Source organism: Nyctereutes procyonoides, unplaced genomic scaffold (genome assembly GCF_905146905.1).
Source record: "Nyctereutes procyonoides isolate TBG_1078 unplaced genomic scaffold, NYPRO_anot_genome, whole genome shotgun sequence".
NCBI classification, from domain to species: domain Eukaryota; kingdom Metazoa; phylum Chordata; class Mammalia; order Carnivora; family Canidae; genus Nyctereutes; species Nyctereutes procyonoides.
Genome location: NW_026575031.1, coordinates 575,950 through 595,040, shown reverse-complemented (window position 1 = coordinate 595,040; position 19,091 = coordinate 575,950). Strand labels below are relative to the sequence as shown.

Sequence of the window (19,091 nt, the reverse complement as noted above, 5' to 3'; positions counted from 1 at the left end):
TACACAATCTACCAATAGAGCCTAGTGCTGCACAGCCAGTGGTGTGTAGAAAGCAACAGTTCAGTATAAAGAATAATAATGGGGGATCCCTGGGTGGCGCAGCGGTTTGGCGCCTGCCTTTGGCTCAGGGCGCGATCCTGGAGGCCCGGGATTGAATCCCACGTCGGGCTCCCGGTGCATGGAGCCTGCTTCTCCCTCTGTCTGTGTCTCTGCCTCTCTCTCTCTCTCTCTCTCTCTCTCTCTCTCTCTGTGACTATCGTAAATAAATTTTAAAAAAATTTAAAAAAAGAATAATAATGGAAAAATGACAGATGGACAAATATTCATACTATGGTTCCATCCTATACTCTTTATGTGACATTAGGCAAAATATCTAACTTCCTTAAATTTAATCTGCCTCATCTGGAAATTTGTCTAATGCTGTTCTTACAAGGTTACTTGGAAATTAAAATGTTCTACATGAAGTACCAAATACCCAGCCAGATGCTCCATAAATAAAAACAACTGTAACCCATCTGTTTATGCCTATATCTCATCTACCCCCAGCCCGGCAAAGTAAGATGGTTACGGTTATTCGGCCTAACCCAGAAGTTGGCCCTAATAGATTTCACGACAATGTTGCCTTCTCCATTGCCAACTGCTACAAGATCACTCCCTCTGCACTCAGGCACTATCCCCTCCCCACATAAACCCTACTCTGAGGACCCCAACAACTAGAAACACTGTACTCTGGGGAGGGGAGTAGGAAATAAACTGAAAATATTTCTGAGAATAGCTCATCGCTAAAATCTGTTTTGGAGCAAAGAAATAACATAGTCCAAAAGCCAAATCTCAGTCACAATGATCAAATGCAATTGGACTACAAACCACTAACAAATCTCAATCATATTTTTTAAGGATTTTACAAAATGTTTTAAATGCTACAAATCCTTAAGCATATCTAGCACTGCACCAAATACTACTACTCCATACTTTCTATTACCAAACTCCAATATCTAAACAAAGATATGCTTAGATAACAGGGCTTCTGAAGCACCTGGGTGGCTCAGTGGTTGAGTGCCTGCTTTTGGCTCAGGTCGTGACCCGGGGGTCCTGGGATCAAGTCCCATATCAGGCTCCCTGCACCTGCTTCTCCCTCTGCCTGTGTCTCTGCCTCTCTCTATCATGAATAAATAAATTCTTACAAAAAAAAAAAAAGATTATGGGGTTTCTAAGAACAACAATAAGGAATAAATGTCATGATGTTTCTCCCCCTTAATAAAAACACATCTCTCTGGACCAACCTATTTGGACAACACTCCCTCCCTAACGGCTACCCTAGAATTATCCCAACTTCCAAGGGAGATAAGCCAAATAGTTGGTATGTGCGGAGATGGGTACAGGCTCACTGAACCATGCCTCCTTCTCCTCTAGCAACTCCTGCAGGGATAACTTTTGGAAAGCTGCACCTTCTGATTGCAGGGGACACTGTGATATTGCATAAAAGACACAACTTTAAATGAATCTTTTCTGACCAGTGGATATTAGACATGTGCGTACAAGTCACTTGGAATGCAGCTTGTCATTCACATAGATGCACCCACACACGTACCTTCTTACTTGGTAGCCAACAAATACTAGGAAATAAAATTAGCATTTTGTAACTGATTAATGACAAATAAATCAAAAGTCAGTTACTCCTGTTTTACCTCGTTTCACAAACGTACCTTCATTAACCCTATCTGTTTAATACAAATACAACTACTCCTCAAAAAAATGGACACAAGGGTCAGTGACACAGAAATAGTGCCATTTAAAATTTACATTTATAAAAAAATAAATAAAAAATAAAATTTACATTTATATAAACATGTATAGCTCTGCAAGAAACCATAAATGAAAAAGGTCAAGTATACGGTCATTACAGCTTCACCTCTTATATCAAGCAATTCTTGGCCTCATTCTTAGAGAACCAGTTCCCCCAAACCCTTAAGGAGAAAAAAGATATCTGCAGGGCCTCAAAATATTTCCCTTAAGATATTTTTAATTTATTGCCATTGCTTTAACTTGCACCCAAAATTCCTGGATATTCCCCTCTCTAGCAGGTAAAGCTTAATTCCCACCCCCTTGAGTATGAGTAGGAGCTAGTCCCTTGCTTCTAGTGAAGAGAATGGTAAGTAACCTTATACTGGAAAAACTTAGCAGATATCATCTTAATCAAGTGATCAAAGTTAATGTTGTTAATAATAAGCCAAAAGTTGGGATATCACGTGTCCACTAATATGACACAACAAGAAAGGTACACATCCTCATCCCCCAAATTTTTAACTACCATCTAACCATGAGAAAACATGGTTGGAACCCAAATTGATGGACATTCTACAGAATACCTAACCACTATTCTTCAAAGTGTCAAGTCCAGAAAAGATGGAAAAATTAACAGAAAGCAAGCAGTTAAATAAATGCAGTTTGGTATCCTAAGTTGGAATAGAAAAAGAACACCAGTGGAGGCAGGGAGGGCGGGGTACTGGGGAAAGTCTGTAATATAACAATGTTAATTTCTTATTTTTGATAATGGTACTATGGTCATATAAGGTGGTAACGCTAAGAGAAGCTAGATGAAGGGTATATGGAAATACTGTGTACTATCTTTGCAACTCTCCTGAAAAATCTAAGCAGTATTAGAAAATAATAAAAAGCCCCCCAAAATAAGTGGTCCTTCATGTCACTTAGTAGTAAATGAGTTCACATACAAGACATTCTACAACTCAACCGCTTTCCTCATTTGCTGAAATAGATTCCTGTCAGGCTACAAAGGGAGGTGCATGTCACTGAAGCTTATCTTCTTAGGACTTCAGGTCTTACAAAGGAGACAACTCTAATAGCAGACACATGGACCTTCTGATGCACTACATCACACTCAGTAACCATAAGCAACGGCTTAGTCATCATCCTGCAGGCTTCAGACTTGTGAACCCTGTGCTGGGTGGTATGCCATATGCTAAAGATGAAAAGAGCTACCCTCAACAGACATACAGCCTAGTATGATCAGTTTAAGAGCCATGCGCTCAGGAAAGCCTCCCTCACCTTTCCAAGCTGAACTGGGTGCTCTCCCTGGACTGTCCTGCAGTACTCCGTGCCTCTTATGTCAAACTGATTGTTCATTCCTCATCTCTGTCACCTCACAAGTGGCGTTTACCAAGAACTACTCAGGAGCTGAGAGCTTATCTTGTCTGAAAGATAGAAAGTTAGCCTATCACTGCCTCACGGATGCTGGCAGAAGACAGGAGACTCCTGGATCATACACCAAGGCCTTGATTGTTCTTGGCAAAAGTAGTAGCCTAAGCTCCATGCTCATCTGCACTGGTTCCCTTCACCTCTCCATCCCAGAGGGCGATTTCAAAGTCACATCGTGCAAGCACCATAACACAAGCTACAGACTGTATTACAAGAAAGAAACTAAGCTTAGGAGAGTCACTGCTCTTACAGTGATTGGAAGCAAGCCTAAGCATTGTCTGGGGGACACGTTACCCCAATTTGCATGGCCGCTGCTGCCCAAGGCAGAGAGTGCTCAGGGCCCCGCTTTCTTTTTTTTTTTTTTTTAATAAATTAATTTTTATTGGTGTTCAATTTACCAACATACAGAATAACACCCAGTGCTCATCCCGTCAAGTGTCCCCCTCCGTGCCCGTCACCCATTCACCCCCACCCCCCGCCCTCCTCCCCTTCCACCACCCCTAGTTCATTTCCCAGAGTTAGAAGTCTTTATGTTCTGTGTCCCTTTCTGATATCTCCCACACATTTCTTCTCCCTTCCCTTATATTCCCCTTCACTATTATTCATATTCCCCAAATGAGTGAGAACATACACTGTTTGTCCTTCTCCGATTGACTTACTTCACTCAGCATAATACCCTCCAGTTCCATCCACGTTGAAGCAAATGGTGGGTATTTGTCGTTTCTAATGGCTGAGTAATATTCCATTGTATACATAAACCACATCTTCTTTATCCATTCATCTTTCGATGGGCACCGAGGCTCCTTCCACAGTTTAGGGCCCCGCTTTCTTGACACAACCATCAAGAACACACAGGATTGCTCAGGACCTATGGTGGACTCCCAACAATATCCTTTATGGCAAGGAGTATGTTTTAGACACTTCTGTGCTCTCAGCACCTGGCATGATTCCAACACGCTGCAGGGGGTGCTGAACGAGGGCCCGGACGCTGAATCTGAGGCCAGAGACAACTGTTCCATACTGTGACCATATACACAGTAACTTAACCTTTAAGTTCCATCCTCAGTTTGTAGGAAATGTTCAATAATAGAAGCTCAAGGAATGTTAACTGAAAGAATGATCACCAAGAATTATTCTATCTCTAAAGCTGGAAGTTTCTACAATTCTCTAAACAGTAGAATGCCAGAAAGCCCAGTTGCCTGATTGTCTCTGACAGATGTGCCTCGTGTAGTACTCCCATTGCAGAGGTAGAAATCCATGATAACAAACTTAGCATTCTGTTAATTCTACTTAAAGTTACTCCTGATAACCTCAAATTGCACTATAAATTTTTATGAAGATTTAACTCTATATAAACAGAAGACACCAGAGCACCTGGGTGGCTCAGTCAGTTAAGCGTCTGCCTTTGGTCAGGTAATCCCAGGGTCCTGGGATCAAACCCCACATTCTCAGCAGGGAGTCTGCTTGCCCCTCTGTCCCTCTCTCTACTCATGCTCTCTCTCAAATAAATCTTTTTTTTTTAAATAAACAGAAGGCACAAAACTCTATGACCACAGATTTCGAAAAGTATATACTAAAACCACATAAATTATCTACTTAGCTAGCAAGCAGTGGATGAAGAGATGAAGAAAACAAATTTTCTAAAACTTCAGGATTTTAAAAGACCGGGGTGGGCAGCCCCGGTGGCTCAGCGGTTTAGCACCGCCTTCAGCCCAGGGCATGATCCCAGAGACCCGGGATCGAGTCCCGTGTCAGGCCCCCTGCATGGAGCCTGCTTCTCCCTCTACCTGTGTTTTCTGCCTCTCTCTCTCTCTCAATCTCTCTCTCTCTCTCTTTCTGTGTCTCTAATAAATAAATGAAATCTTTTTTAAAAATTAAAAAATAAATAAAAGACCAGGGTACCATTATAAAAATGGAATGTTCCCTTCCATGTACAATATGCAGGAGGCAACATTTAAGGGGTAGTGAGGACCGAGAGGCTCTCTACCAAGTTCCTTTTGCAAGTGCCAAGTAGACACCTAAGAGGAAGATTTAATTTACACAAGGAATGCACACCACAAATTATGGGAAGCAGTATGCTGACATCCTTAGTATTCTTTCTGAAATGTGTAGCACAGTCAGTAAATTAGCAGTACATATTGATATTTCATTTACAGCAGTTCCATTCTCAGCTGAAAATTCTGAAATCAATATAGTATCCTCATAACAAATCATGTGAAGGTACTCTTTCCATCCTATTTGAGGTATGACAACATACTAGGAACACATGACATGGTTTCCTATAGGTGTTTTAATCTTTTTTTAAAAGATTTTATTTATTTGAGAGAGAAACAGAGTGAAAAAAGCAGCAGAGAGAGAGAGAGAGAGAGAGAGAGAGAGAGAGAGAAGCAGATGCCCCACTGAGCACAGAGCCCAATACAGGGCCCGTCCCAGGACCCTGAGACATGACACAAGCTGAAATCAAGAGTTGGTCCCCTAACACACTGAGCCACCCACGCATCCATTGATCTTTTGAGTATACCACCTTTCAATTAGAAAAGGGACATTTAAAGCGGGGTTTTTTTCCATTTAAAATATCAAATTAGTTTATGATATTGGCTTTTCTCTTGCTTCAACAATGTTGAGGACCATCAGCTTTTCTCCCTTGGCATGCTTACATAGCATATCCTACTGACAGCTTGCTTCTTTGCCTATAAAATAATGACTTGTGTATGGCACTTTTTAATTTTTCAGATAATTCTCCATGATCCTCACAACCACCCTGTACTAAAGCAAGGCAGGTATTATTTCTCATACACAGCTTTTAAAAAAAATTTTTTTAAAGATTCCAAGAGTTTCAGTCCTTCAAGAACATGTACTAAGTGACAAACAGAACCAAGACCCAGATCAGCTGACATCCATCAGTTAAGAGCTCCTTCCATTCTACTACCTGAATACACTTACTATGTTTATTACACTTCAGTTACTAGAATAGATGACTTTACTATCACAGTCTTAAGGATTATTAACCTTAATTCATAGCCTCTGAATTCATGTGTCTCACACTTTTTATAATAAAAGAGATTCTACACTGACCTTCATTAAAGACTTTGCCAAAATAACTTTTATTCTTTTATTAGTATTATTTATTTTAGAGAGCGCACGCATGCAAGTGTGGATGGTGGCAGAAGGACAGAAGCTCAAGCAGACTCCCCCACGCACACAGAGCCTGATGCAGGGCTCGATCCCAGTACTCATAAGATCATGACCTGGGCCAAAACCAAGAGTCACACACTTAACCGACTGAGACACCCAGGTGCCCCTCTTTTTTATTATTACTACAGTAGCCTTTATTATAAAACTTGGACTTTCCCCATTCTACTTTTGAATACTTTACACAAATCATTCTATTAATAATCAGCCTTAATCATATTGACATGATGAAACCTTACATACCAGTTTTATATCAAAATTTCACCATCAAGTAATCTAAATATATTACTGTAGTATCAATTATAGTTAGGAGGAGGGTAATTCTCTCTAGAGCAAGTAAAGAGAATTTACCAACTTCCACTTAATAGAACATTGATCATGAGCCTTTATTTGCTCTGCTTCCCCAAACCTCCTGTAAACAATTTTTTTAATGAAGTATGGGTCCATAAGAATAAACAGAGACAGCAGCAATTGAGAGGAATATGCGAGACACTATTAGAATGTAGCACGCAGATTTAAGGATGCAGCTAGTTAGACATTTAGCAACAGAACAGTATCAGGAATACCAAGTCAAATTCAAAAAGATTCACTAATATCCTCTCATTATTTCTAGTAAGAATAATCTAGGTTGTCTAATAATCTAAACATTCAATTCTTAAAAACAAGCTAGAGACCCTGTAGTCACTGCCAGCGATCCAATGGCCCCACCCAGTGGGATGAGGACCAGAAAGGCAGCCACAGTAGCCGAAAGTGGTGTCTGTGACAAAATGGCTACTCTGGAATCAAAATCTGTCATCAAATCAAGTATTATTTTAGTGACTTTAATTTGCCACAAAACAAGGTTTTAAAAGGGACAGATCACACCGGATGGAGGCAGGTTCCCCTGGAGATGCTAAAATCCAACAGGTGGAGGTGCCTAACAACAGATTTTAATATAATGGAAGCACTAAGCAAATCAAAGACAAAACTTACAGAAATCAAAGTAAAGCTAACATTAGAAGCTCTCCACACAAACCTCTGATGAGTATAAAATGTCTCTCCAATGACTGAGGAGTATTAAAAATGTTGTAAAAACAGATCCATGTATATGAAAGGCTTTCCAGCTGATGCAATCCTTGGTGACATAAAGGATTAGAAGATAAAGGTCAAGCACAAAATATTCAAACAAAAACAACATTACACAAAGCATGAAGGGATCAATATTTGCAGGGTCTGACAGTACTGAATTGGTTAAGAAGTTTATAGAGACACCGGCCAAAAGCATAAAGACCTACAACTTTTCAAGGAAGATACTGTGGGGGAAAAAAAAAAAAACAAAGAAAGATGATAAGGTGTAAGCTAAATTAAGAAACGAACAAGAAGAAAAACCAAAGTGCTAGAGACACTAAAATGAAATGTGTAGAAAACTGAATCGTGAAATTTTGGGATGACTTCAATGATCAGACCTGGTTGAAAAGATCCACACATCCTCTTCTCAAATCGTGGAGAAAGAAAAAGGATAGACATTAATCAGAGGAGTAAAAGGGGGAGTAATTCTATTTAAAGAAAAAGCTAAGCAGCACTAGATAAAGCTGAAGAAGTCAATAGTGGTAACTTACACTTAAGTAGCAAAGATGTGAGCTGCAAGGCAGTGGGAGCAGCAGGGGGGGAAACAGCACCAGGAGAAATCACAGAGGATCAACAGGAATCCCTAAACAAATGGAACTCAAAAGGTCACAGATCTAAAGGCAGAGAGAGAGGAATTAATGCCTCCAGAGGAAGTACAGTTTCGTGGCAAGAAAGGGAACATGGATGGGGGCACAAGGCTCAAGAGAAAAATGCTGCAGCCAGACCAGCAAAAGCAGACAGAGGAGAACCTGCAGGGGAACAAGCCAAAACACCCCGCAGTGCAGACACCAGGAGGTGAGCACACATGTTTCAAGGCATTCAGCTGCTTTTGTCTTTGGAGGTTGGAAGAAAGATAAGCAAAATTAGGCTACTACACCGTCTGGCTAGAGGAAAGGAAAGTTTTTTGGGTTTGGGGTGTGTGTGTGTGTGTGTGTGTGTGTGTGTGTGTGTGGTTTTTACCTCTTTTTATTATGGTTGTGACCCAAAAGATTATTTTTTTAATGCATACGTAGTTCTGTTTCTGTTATTTCGAATGATTTGAATATCAAAGGGAAGGCTCTTCCACTCAAGTGTCTTTGTAATAAAAATATATTAGTAAAAACTGATGAAACACATATGATAGAAAAAGGAAAAAAAAAAACAAAAACAAAACAAACGGAGTCCCTGGGGATAAATATAGCTGTCCTGTGGCTTCTCGTGAGCGGCTAGAGCAATAAGCTTTCTTATCCCTTTCAATCTAATTGGATGGGGGTGGGGAAATCAAATACCATTATAATCAAAATCGCCCCCCCAAATTAACTTTTCATATAATTACATTGTCAAAAATATATAATCGCTTTAAATGAACATATGCATGGACAACTATGCTGACCAAATAAATTGGAGGCTAATCATTTCATTTGTATTTGTTTCACTGAAAATAAACAGAGCTTACAGACTTGCACAGAAAAAAAAATTTTTTTCACATTTATCTTCAAATTGCTCCAGTGCATTCTGCTCCCACTGTAAACATCTTTCTAATTCAGGTTATCTGTGACTTCTTGAAAGGAATAGAGCATATGGTATGAATTCAATGACTCACTACTTGAAAAAAGAAATTGGGGGGGTAGGAAATTGCTGAAAGATCTAATGTCTTATGCCTGAATAGAAGGGAGAGTACCATATCATTCTCACAGCCTGAGGAAACAACTTAGAACCTACAAGAATGTTGTTCAAAAAGAAAAGCTGTAGGCACGACTGTCTGTTTCAGATGTTTACAGGAAGAGTCCTAAAAAGAGGTCTGAAGACTCCCAATCCCACTAGCAAAAGCGTGACTTTATAGACTGAGATGACGCAGGCAGCGTCAGGGTGCCAAGAAGGAATGCTTTTCCCGAGGTGTTCTCCATGGCATATGGGGGTACCTGAAATCCTATCCTTAGAAATCCATTTTCAGACTTCCCCTGCATGGAGAGACACATACAAGAATAGGTAAGATACAATTTAAAGAATAATTATTCAATAAACATGAGTAACCATCATCCAGGGCAAGAAATATATCACTGTCAACATCACAGAAGCCCCCCCAGTCGGACACCTGCTACCCGCCCCTACCCAATCATCGCTCCTCACCTCTCCACTGGAGGAGACCACAATCCTGATTTTTACCATCATTATATCCTTGGTTTCCATGTTAATATGCTCCCTAAACAACGCAGCTTGCATTTTTCTTGTGAGTGAATTTCAAGTAGAATCATACTGAGGTATTTCAGGCCTACGACTTGACCTTACAGTATTTTTGAGAAACTCATCCACTTATTTATGTGTTCATTCCACTATGACTTAACAGCTGAGCTGCTTTCCCCCGTGGCTCTTCTGACCAGCATCACTATGAATGTGCACACGTGTCTTGGTGCATGTGTGCTAGGGCTTCTTGAGAGCACCTTCCAAGGGACAAGTGCCAGATTTTCAACTTCACTGGAAATAGACACACTACCTTTCTAAGTGAATACATACACATACGTACATACGCACCAACCTACATACACATCAACTGTGCATCCAGTAGAAAAATCATTCTTTGAATTAGTTACTGGTCCTTGAAGATTCAGTTATGATGTAAATCCTACTTAGAGAGTAATAACACATTAAGCTAGATGTACTCTTGGCAAAAGGTTCGTCTTCAAACTGGCATTTGAGAATCAGACCAGAGGTGTAACGCACTGCATGGCTAACTGTAGAATAAAAAATAATGTGTAAAGAACATTCAAAGCCCAGAGAAACCAACTCTGAGAGACCAAGTCTGTCCTCTGTGGTAATGACAACAGGGCCATCCTTCAAGGCACACAGCAGACACAGAGATGGGGGAGGAAAACAAATGAACTACAGGGGGGAAACTGGGGGAAGCTGGAAAAAATTTATTTTCAGACTTACCCTAAAATCACCAACTTTCAAATGTTCAGAGGCTCAGACCACCCCACCACTGGTTGTTTAATTAACAGACTCTATAATCTATCATAAATCATATCATATAATTTATTATAAGTCTTTACAATCAAAAACTTAATTTCTCAGAAAAAGGAAGATCTATAAAATTCTCTTGGCAACTACTGCCATTAGGTCTGACATTCAAGGGAAAAAAATTAGACCTTGACTTTACTGAATATAGTTAATAAAGCTTCTATCAACAAAAAATTCCAGATAAACACTAAATCTAGGGCACATGGTTACTCACTGAGCCAAACTAAAAATCAGTGGTAAATTTGGGCTAAGATGCTGACATGATCAAATTAGGCACTGCTACATCTAACTCTTCTTGCATTTCTTACTGGGAGAAATGGTATTGCCTAACATTGGATGGAACCTTAACAGACTAGGCTTCAAATCCAGATCTGGTCAATTTAGGGGCCTTGTGTTCCTTATATTAAACCACAATGACAAAGGAAAGACTAATGTTAGAAGCAGAACCTAAATGTCCACTATTAAGATAAATGTTCAATGCTGATAAGTTATTTCTAATTTTGGCAGTTAGTAAATAAATTATATGCTTAAAAAAATACAAACTGGAATCAAAAAGGTTATATACTCTTTAGAAGACTGAAATGCAAGGTACGGTAATTATGCCCTGTCACTCTACTAATGTACAATGGCTATGAAAGTTTCAGTTATGGAAGCCTACTATATAATAGAGCATCCATAGCTAATAGCATTGTATACTTGATATTTGCCAAAAGGTAAATGTTATGGTAAATGGTCTTTCCACACACCCAAAAAAGATAATAATAAACAGGATGATAAACTGAACTTATAGACAGAGAACAGACAGGTAAGGGTGGGTAAAATGGGGAAGGGAATCAAAAGATAAAAACTTCCAGTTATAAGATCAGCGAGCCATAGGATATAATGGACAACAGTGACTATAGGTAAGTAATACAATATTGAATATTTGAAAGCTGCTAAGAGTAGATCTTAAAAGTGTCCACCATAAGAAAGAAAAAAAAATTAAGTATGGGGGTAACAGATGTTAACTAGGCTTATTACTGTGACCATGTCATAGTACATCCTAACATCACACCATTAATTATACTGTGTTCCTGAAACTAAAACAATCTCAATGACACTCCAACTTAAAAATAATAAAGGGCATGAAAGGAAACTGGACGGTAAAGGGTAGGTCTGCAGCCTTTACGGTGGCAACAGTTCCCCAGGTATGTACTTATTCCAAAATTCATCAAGTTATATACACTAAGTATAGCTGTTTACATGCCAGTCATTCCTCAAAAAAAAAAAAAGGAGGGGGGTAAAAAAAGGTTGTCAAAGAAGGTAGCAACTGATTAAATTTAACACACTATAGAAAACAAAACAAAATGTGAGTCTTTAGGAGAAAATGTAGAAGAGATCTTTGTGATCTTGAGGGAAAGACATATTTCTCAAATGCGGTACAGAATGGCATAGGCTGGAAGACCAAAAATGAACAAATTCGAGTACAGTAAAATTTTAAACTCTGCACCAAAAGACATGAATACAAAAGTAGGTCTCCATCTTAAAAGATACTCGCAAATATAAACACCAAAAAATAAGTATTAAGAATCTATTTTAAATATCTGTAAGCCGAGAAGAAACAAACAAGCCAAACGTTCAAAGAATGTGTGCAGGCAGGTCACAGGGCAGCAAGCAAGCACAACAAATAGAGGTGCTCAAGCTCAACAGTTAACAGAGGAAAAGCAACTTAAGATCTCCAGGGACCAAGTCCTCCCCACTAGCTCAGAGCCAGTCACTCTCTTGGTTTTTTTTAAGATTTTATTTATTTATTCATGAGAGATACAGAGAGAGAGAGAGAGGCAGAGACACAGGCAGAGAGAGAAGCAGGCTCCATGCAGGGAGCCTGACATTTAACTCGATCCCGGGTCTCCAGGATCACACCCTGGGCTGAAGGTGGTGCTAAACCGCTAAGCCACCTGGGCTGCCCCACTCACTCTCATGTTTTTACACAACTTACAGCCATGGACTTACACAACTCCTGCTACCATCCTGCAACATGGAGCATCCTACTGGGTGGTCACACTTCCTGCCTTTCCAACTCACAGCCCTTGGAGAAGGGCAACAACCTTCATGTACAGAGGAAGCTACGAGTATTGACCCCAGCACTAGCCAGTGCTCCTGCACCTCCTCAGCTCTCATGCTTGCAACAGCTTAAATTCAAGGCCTGCCAGTCCAATCACCCTCCCCTCTGCCTCTCCTTCCCGCGATTAAATCCTCCTGTTCACCCCACACAAACAGCACAATGAATAAGAGCACAACACCCCTCTTCCTACCTCACATTCACAAACACCAGCGCCAGTGGGCCTCTGTTACCGCCCAGCAACCAGACCACATTTTCCTATTTCATTCACTCTCCCATTCTGCGGACAGCTATTTCCTACCTCCTACTCTCGCAACTTCTAGTACCTCCTCCATGACCCTCACTCATAGCATTCCTACTTCACTAAGAAAACAGAAGCAGTCAGAAGGGAACTCCTCATGCCCCCATTGCATAAACCCCCCTGCCCATGTCCACGTCCCTATGTCCTGGCCTTTCCTCTGATTACAGCTCAACAACTGTCTGAGCCCCTAGTAATGGGCACTCCCACCACCTGGACCATAGATTCCACCACTGCATGCAGTTCTCACCTCTTCCACATTATTTTTTCCATCTTTTCTGGATTCTGTCTTTTCTTTAGTTTTTTTTTCCTTTTTTTTTCTTTAGTTTTTTATCAAAAAATAAACATGCAGATGGGAGTTTAAAGTCTCCCATCTTTAAAAAACATGTCTTGACCCACTTCCCCCACCAGTCCATCCTTCTCCTTCTGACTGTAATAAAACTCCTTAAAATTTAGAGGTGTTTATACTTGCTGTCTCAAATCTCTCTCCTCCCATACTCTTTCTAAATCCAGGAATGAATGTATCCTACCACTGCAACAAAACTACTCCTAAAAAAAAAAAAAAAAAAAACTACTCCTGCCAAGATCACTAGAAACCTCCTGTTGTTAAAGTCAAGTGTCAATTCTTGTAAGTCATCAGCTGCATTTGACACAGATCCCTCCTTCCTGAAAGCCCTTACTGGTTTTTCCTTCTACCACTCCCACTCAGTCTGCTGTCCTGGTTCCTTCCCATCTCTGTAACCTCTAGACACTGTGCTGTCCAGTGCTCAGTTCTTTTTCATTAATAACTCCCTTGGTCATCTCATGCAGTTTCATGACTTTAAATATTATCACCTACAGGCTGTCATCTCCTAAATGTTTATCTCCAGTCCAGACCTGGATCCTGTATCCCAGATGCCTTCATCCAACAACCTGCTTAATACTTCCTACTGGATGCTGTGCTCTTCTATTTACCACTCCAGATTTACCCCTTTCTTCCTCCCTGTTCTGCCCTAGAAGGCTAACCTATATGGATGATAGCAACAGGCCTCCTTTGTCTTCTGGCTTCTAGTAGGTTAGGATTATGATGGGAAGCCCTGGCAGGAGAATAAAGGAGAAACAGAGTATAAGACCAGAGTATTTATTCACCTGCCTCCCTCGCTGTGGAGTCAACTTCATTGACTAGGTCTCTTGAGCAAAGGTGATTCATCCTCTCAAGGTCAACTGCCCTACACAAATCTCTCTCCTAGAGTTTCAGTAACTAGAGATAGTAACATCTCTGCTATTTCCTGCCCTTCCAATACTATCCTATCAACATGCTCTCCCTACATTCTACCCATTTACTTTTGTAAATGATTCCTTTGTTAAAACTTCCTTCTAATTATGTGGAATGTGCCATCTATTTCCTACAGGAACTCTGACTAATACAGATGTCTAACTGGCACCTCAATTTTAACACATGCAAACCTGAGCACCTCCCATAGTTTTACCTATCTGAATTAATAACAACTCCCTTCTTTTAGCTGTTTACACCCAGAAGCTGGCATCGTCCTTATACATCTTTTTATCTTATACCGCATATCCACAGGTCCTATATGCTCTCCCCTCAAAACAGATCCAAAACCCAACTATGTTTCACTACCTCCATTGCTACCACCCTGGCCACAGCTACCATCACAGCTTGTTTCGATTGTTGCAATAGTCTCCCAACTGGTCTACCAACACAGCAGCTGGAATGATCCTATTAAATATAAGCTAGCTATATCACTCTTCTCTTCAAAACCCTCTGGTGGCTGCTCATCTCACTCAGAGTAAAAGCTAACATCTTTACAATGGTCTACAAGCCTCTCCATGATCTGGCCACATATGCCTCTCTGACCTCATTGCCTACTTGCTCACTTTGCTCCAGCCATGCTGGCCTCCCTTGCTAGTCTCTATACTCCTATTTCAAAGCCTTTGAACTTGTTATTCCCTTTGCCTGCAAAACTCCTCTCACAGATATCTTCAATGCTTACTCGCTCACTTTCCTCAGGTCTTTATGCAAATATCATCATCTCAATAAGGCCTCCTCTGGCCATTCTTTCTAAAATGTTAATAGCCTCTCTCCACCTTATTTCTATCCCAAGCAATTATCACCTTTTAGTATCAGAACAGTACTTTCTTTTCTTTACTATGTCTCCACCCTGTAGGATGTCTACTCCAAGAGGCGGGTGTTTTTGTCTGCCCTGTTCTTTGCCATATGCTCAGCATCTAAAATAGTACCTAGAAGTAGAGGATACTCAAATAATTGTTCAGTGAATCACAACTAGGTATCATTCAGTCAACTGGCCACAGTTAAAAAGTCTAACTGTGGGGATCCCTGGGTGGTTCAGCGGTTTGGCGCCTGCCTTTGGCCGAGGGCACAATCCTGGAGTCCCAGGATCGAGTCCCGCGTTGGGCTCCCAACATGGAGCCTGCTTCTCCCTCTGCCTGTTTCTCTGCCTCTCTCTCTCTTTCTCTCTCTCTCCCTCTCTGTGTCTATCATAAATAGATAAATAAATCTTTAAAAAAAAAAAGTCTAACAGTACTATGTATAGGCAAAGACAGTGAATACTAGAAATCCTAGCTCATCTCCACTTTGGAGAGCAATTTGTCTTTATCTAGAAAAGTTTATGATGTGCACATCTAACAAACTGGTAATAGTTTTTCTGGGCTGTGTATTTATCTATACAAGTGAGTATGGTATACTAAAAGTCTGTGACTCCAAGGAGTATAGTCAATGTACCTGGAGGATATTAATATTTTATGATCATAGAATGAAGTCCATCTTTCAAAAGCAAACTACTATAGACCTAAAGCATGGCATTTCTTCTCAGGCATATGACAAGGTGAAAAAAGGATAAATCAGCAGCAGAGTGGGTAAAAAATATATATATATAAGCACATACCCGAAGATGTGACAGTTGTGATTGCCCCAAGAAACTGATCACAGATAAACAAGTCGCTTGGGAAGAAATCAGTAATTAAAGATAGACTACAAGAAAAATACATGAGACCCAAATCATGTTAGGTTTTAAGTTACAAGCAAAATGCTAATGTAAATAACCAAAATCATAAGCCACTGGGCATGACTGCTGGGTCAGACTAGAATCTTCACCTTCAAACACTCATGTGTTATTTTTTTTTTTTTTTTGCCAGACGCTGTCCTAGTAATGGACTTCAGATTTGATTCAATTAAAACCAGATGTTAACTTTATCACACTACTTCAATTTTTCCCTACATCCTTTAGCAGAACAGCTAATAGACATTGAAATTAGGCAGTCTGCCTTTTACCATTTTCCCACCTCGGAGAAAAGTGCCTATAAACCTATAATTGGCCAAAGTGCAGGTCACAAGAGAGAAGTACTCATGTTACTGGCAAGAAGACAAGTCAACAGCTTCTAACAGGGTGCTGGACACCATCAGCGAACCTCTAAAAGGGTTACAGTGTGTGTGGTGCAAAACACAATGAACTACAGCCTGAATCTTGCTCTTTTGACCCACACTCACCCTCTCTGCTTACAATTCTCTTGCTACTCAAAGGAATTAGTTAAGTCGGAAGAGAACTCTTCACTTTATGATTCTTAGTCTGGTACAGGTAGAAGAGAAAAAAGAAAGGTTGAACTCAACAGCAACATAAATGTTGGGAAGGGGAGACAGAATTCAACGAAAATTGTCTGAAAATATTCTTTTCATTTTATTTCTCTGATTCTCACCTCGTCATCCTTTATTTAAATTGTCTTTAACCCAGCAATATTTTGTTGTTGAGGTCATCGTAGACTCATATACCAATATTAAGAAACAATACAAAGAGATCTCCCATATACCTGACCCAGGTGCCCCAACAATAACATTTCACAAAACTATGATATAATATCACAACCAGAATATTGAATACTGATGTTCATATAACCTACAATGTTGTTCAGACTTGCCCAGTTTTATTTGTATTCACTTGTGTCTTAGGTTCTAAACAATTTTATCATTTGTGTAGGTTTTATATCTACCACCATAATCGAGATAATGATCAGTAGCAGTACTACAAGGATACTTCGTTACACTTTTATAGCAGCATCCACCTCCCCCATCCCTAACCCTATCCTCCATTCATCCTTCCAATCCTCATTCCACCCCCTAATGGAGAGTAACCATCTATACAACCAGCTCTGCCTCATTATTTCCTATAACTACTCGCCAGCCTCACACTGCTGCGGCATTATCACTTAAAAAACAGCTGGACAGGGGATCCTGGGGTGGCTCAGCAGTTTAGCGCCTGCCTTTGGCCCAGGGCGTGATCCTGGAGTCCCAAGATAGAGTCCCACATCAGACTCCCGGCATGGAGCCTGCTTCTCCCTCTGCCTGTGTCTCTGCCTGCCTTTCTCTCTCTCTGTCTTTCATGAATGAATAATAATAAGAAAAAATCTTAAAAAAAAAAAACAAACAGCCGAACACAGAAGGAATAAGTGTTACATCTTACTGGCAGAGAAAGCTGTCCAAAAGCAAAACAGTAAAGTTTTCACATTCAGGTGCACAGGTCTCTAATACGTGCATCTCCAACTAATATGCATATTCTTGGCTATAAAATGGGAAAGAACACCTAGTCTAGAAGCTTGGTAAAGCTTTGTATAAACAGAAGTATTAATTCCTCTGAAATAAAAAACAAAACAACAAAAAAAAAAAACTTCAGTTTTCAGACTACCCACTTTAGAGGGTCAGAGTTCAGCATTTTTCATTTCTGTAAAGCCTTCTATCCATTTCAACCAGGACTTAAGTCCTTCTCCATCAGTACACGGAATCCCTAGCTTCCACTTAAAGAAACATTTTTTCCTTGCAAACCATTAGATACACTGTCCTTTACTGCATTTACAATATAAAGGACAAAAGAACAAATTGCTAGGTATTAAAATGCAGTTTTAAATGGAACATAAATAAAAGGTCTATGCAACTTTCAGAGTACTCAACCCATATGCATGCAACTGGAATTCATACCTGCAGAGCTGAGGAGAACACTGAAGTCCGTTCCCCTCTGTGATTCTCCACTTTCGTTATTGACCTCTTTTTCAATATCTTGGTATCGATCCCAGTTAGAGACTATCTTTCTTTTAGAATAATTTCCCTGCTCCTCGTTCTCTTCTCCATTGGTCTCTGCATCACTGTCATCTTCAACCTGCAATCATTAGAGACAAATCAATATGCAGGCAGTGGAAATTTCTACCTTAGCAGCCTTAGCAGAAAGTAAAGCAAAACAAAAAGGTACTACACCAATATCACAACAAAGGGCACATTTATGGACCAAGCTCTCTGAGGATACTAAATAATACTTCAAAAGGACCCTATTATACCAGAATGTACTTTCACAATAAGCTTTTCATTTAGCTTTGCAAAGGAAATCTGGCAAGCTCCTTCCTAAAAGTTTGGATAACCCACAGGGCTAACGTCTACCCTAGTGTATCCTTTTTCGATAGCTGTTTCAGCTTATTCAAACAATCAAGGCTATCCAAGTCTTAAACTTTGAGGACTTCAGGACAGAAATCAACCATTTCAACTTACAGATTTTCACAAACACGATAAGTTTTATAAGTTTTAAATGGAACTCCATTCAGATGCATTCAAGAGAATAGTTTCCAGTCTTGGGTATTAAAAAGAGGATGCAAAAATAAATAAATAAATAAAAAATAGAAAGAGGATGTAGAAAAAAGCAGAAAGTGAGAAACTGTTAAAGATAAAGGGCCTAGGGATCCCTGGGTGGCGCAGCGGTTTGGCGCCTGCCTTTGGCCCAGGGCGCGATCCTGGAGACCCCGGATCGAATCCCACGTCGGGCTCCCGGTGCATGGAGCCTGCTTCTCCCTCTGCCTGTGTCTCTGCCTCTCTCTCTCTCTGTGACTATCATAAATAAATAAAAATTTAAAAAAAAAAAAAAGATAAAGGGCCTAGTTTCTTCAACAAATCATCTGCAAGGGAAAAAGTGCTGGAGGAGGAGAGAGAAACCTATAGATTATAAGAGCTTCATGGACACGTAACCATTTGTAATGTCAGGAACTTATCTGAAGTTGGATTCAAACAATATTAACTATAGATAAAAATCACTTATGAGATGACCAGAGAAATGTGAACTGGATATTTGATTATTTTGAAGAAATACTATTATTTCATGTATTTATTGTTTGGTGTGATACCATATT

General features: G+C 40.1%; 1 protein-coding gene across 2 annotated transcripts in view; it reads right to left on the bottom strand.

The window, feature by feature from the left end:
* Positions 1-19,091, bottom strand: part of AVEN (apoptosis and caspase activation inhibitor) — a 176,651-nt gene that overhangs the window by 115,600 nt on the left and 41,960 nt on the right. For both annotated transcript variants that reach the window (XM_055316632.1, XM_055316633.1), the window contains exon 2: positions 17,899-18,076. In XM_055316632.1, the coding sequence (XP_055172607.1) occupies positions 17,899-18,076 (178 nt within the window). The remainder of the gene's footprint in view (positions 1-17,898; positions 18,077-19,091) is intronic.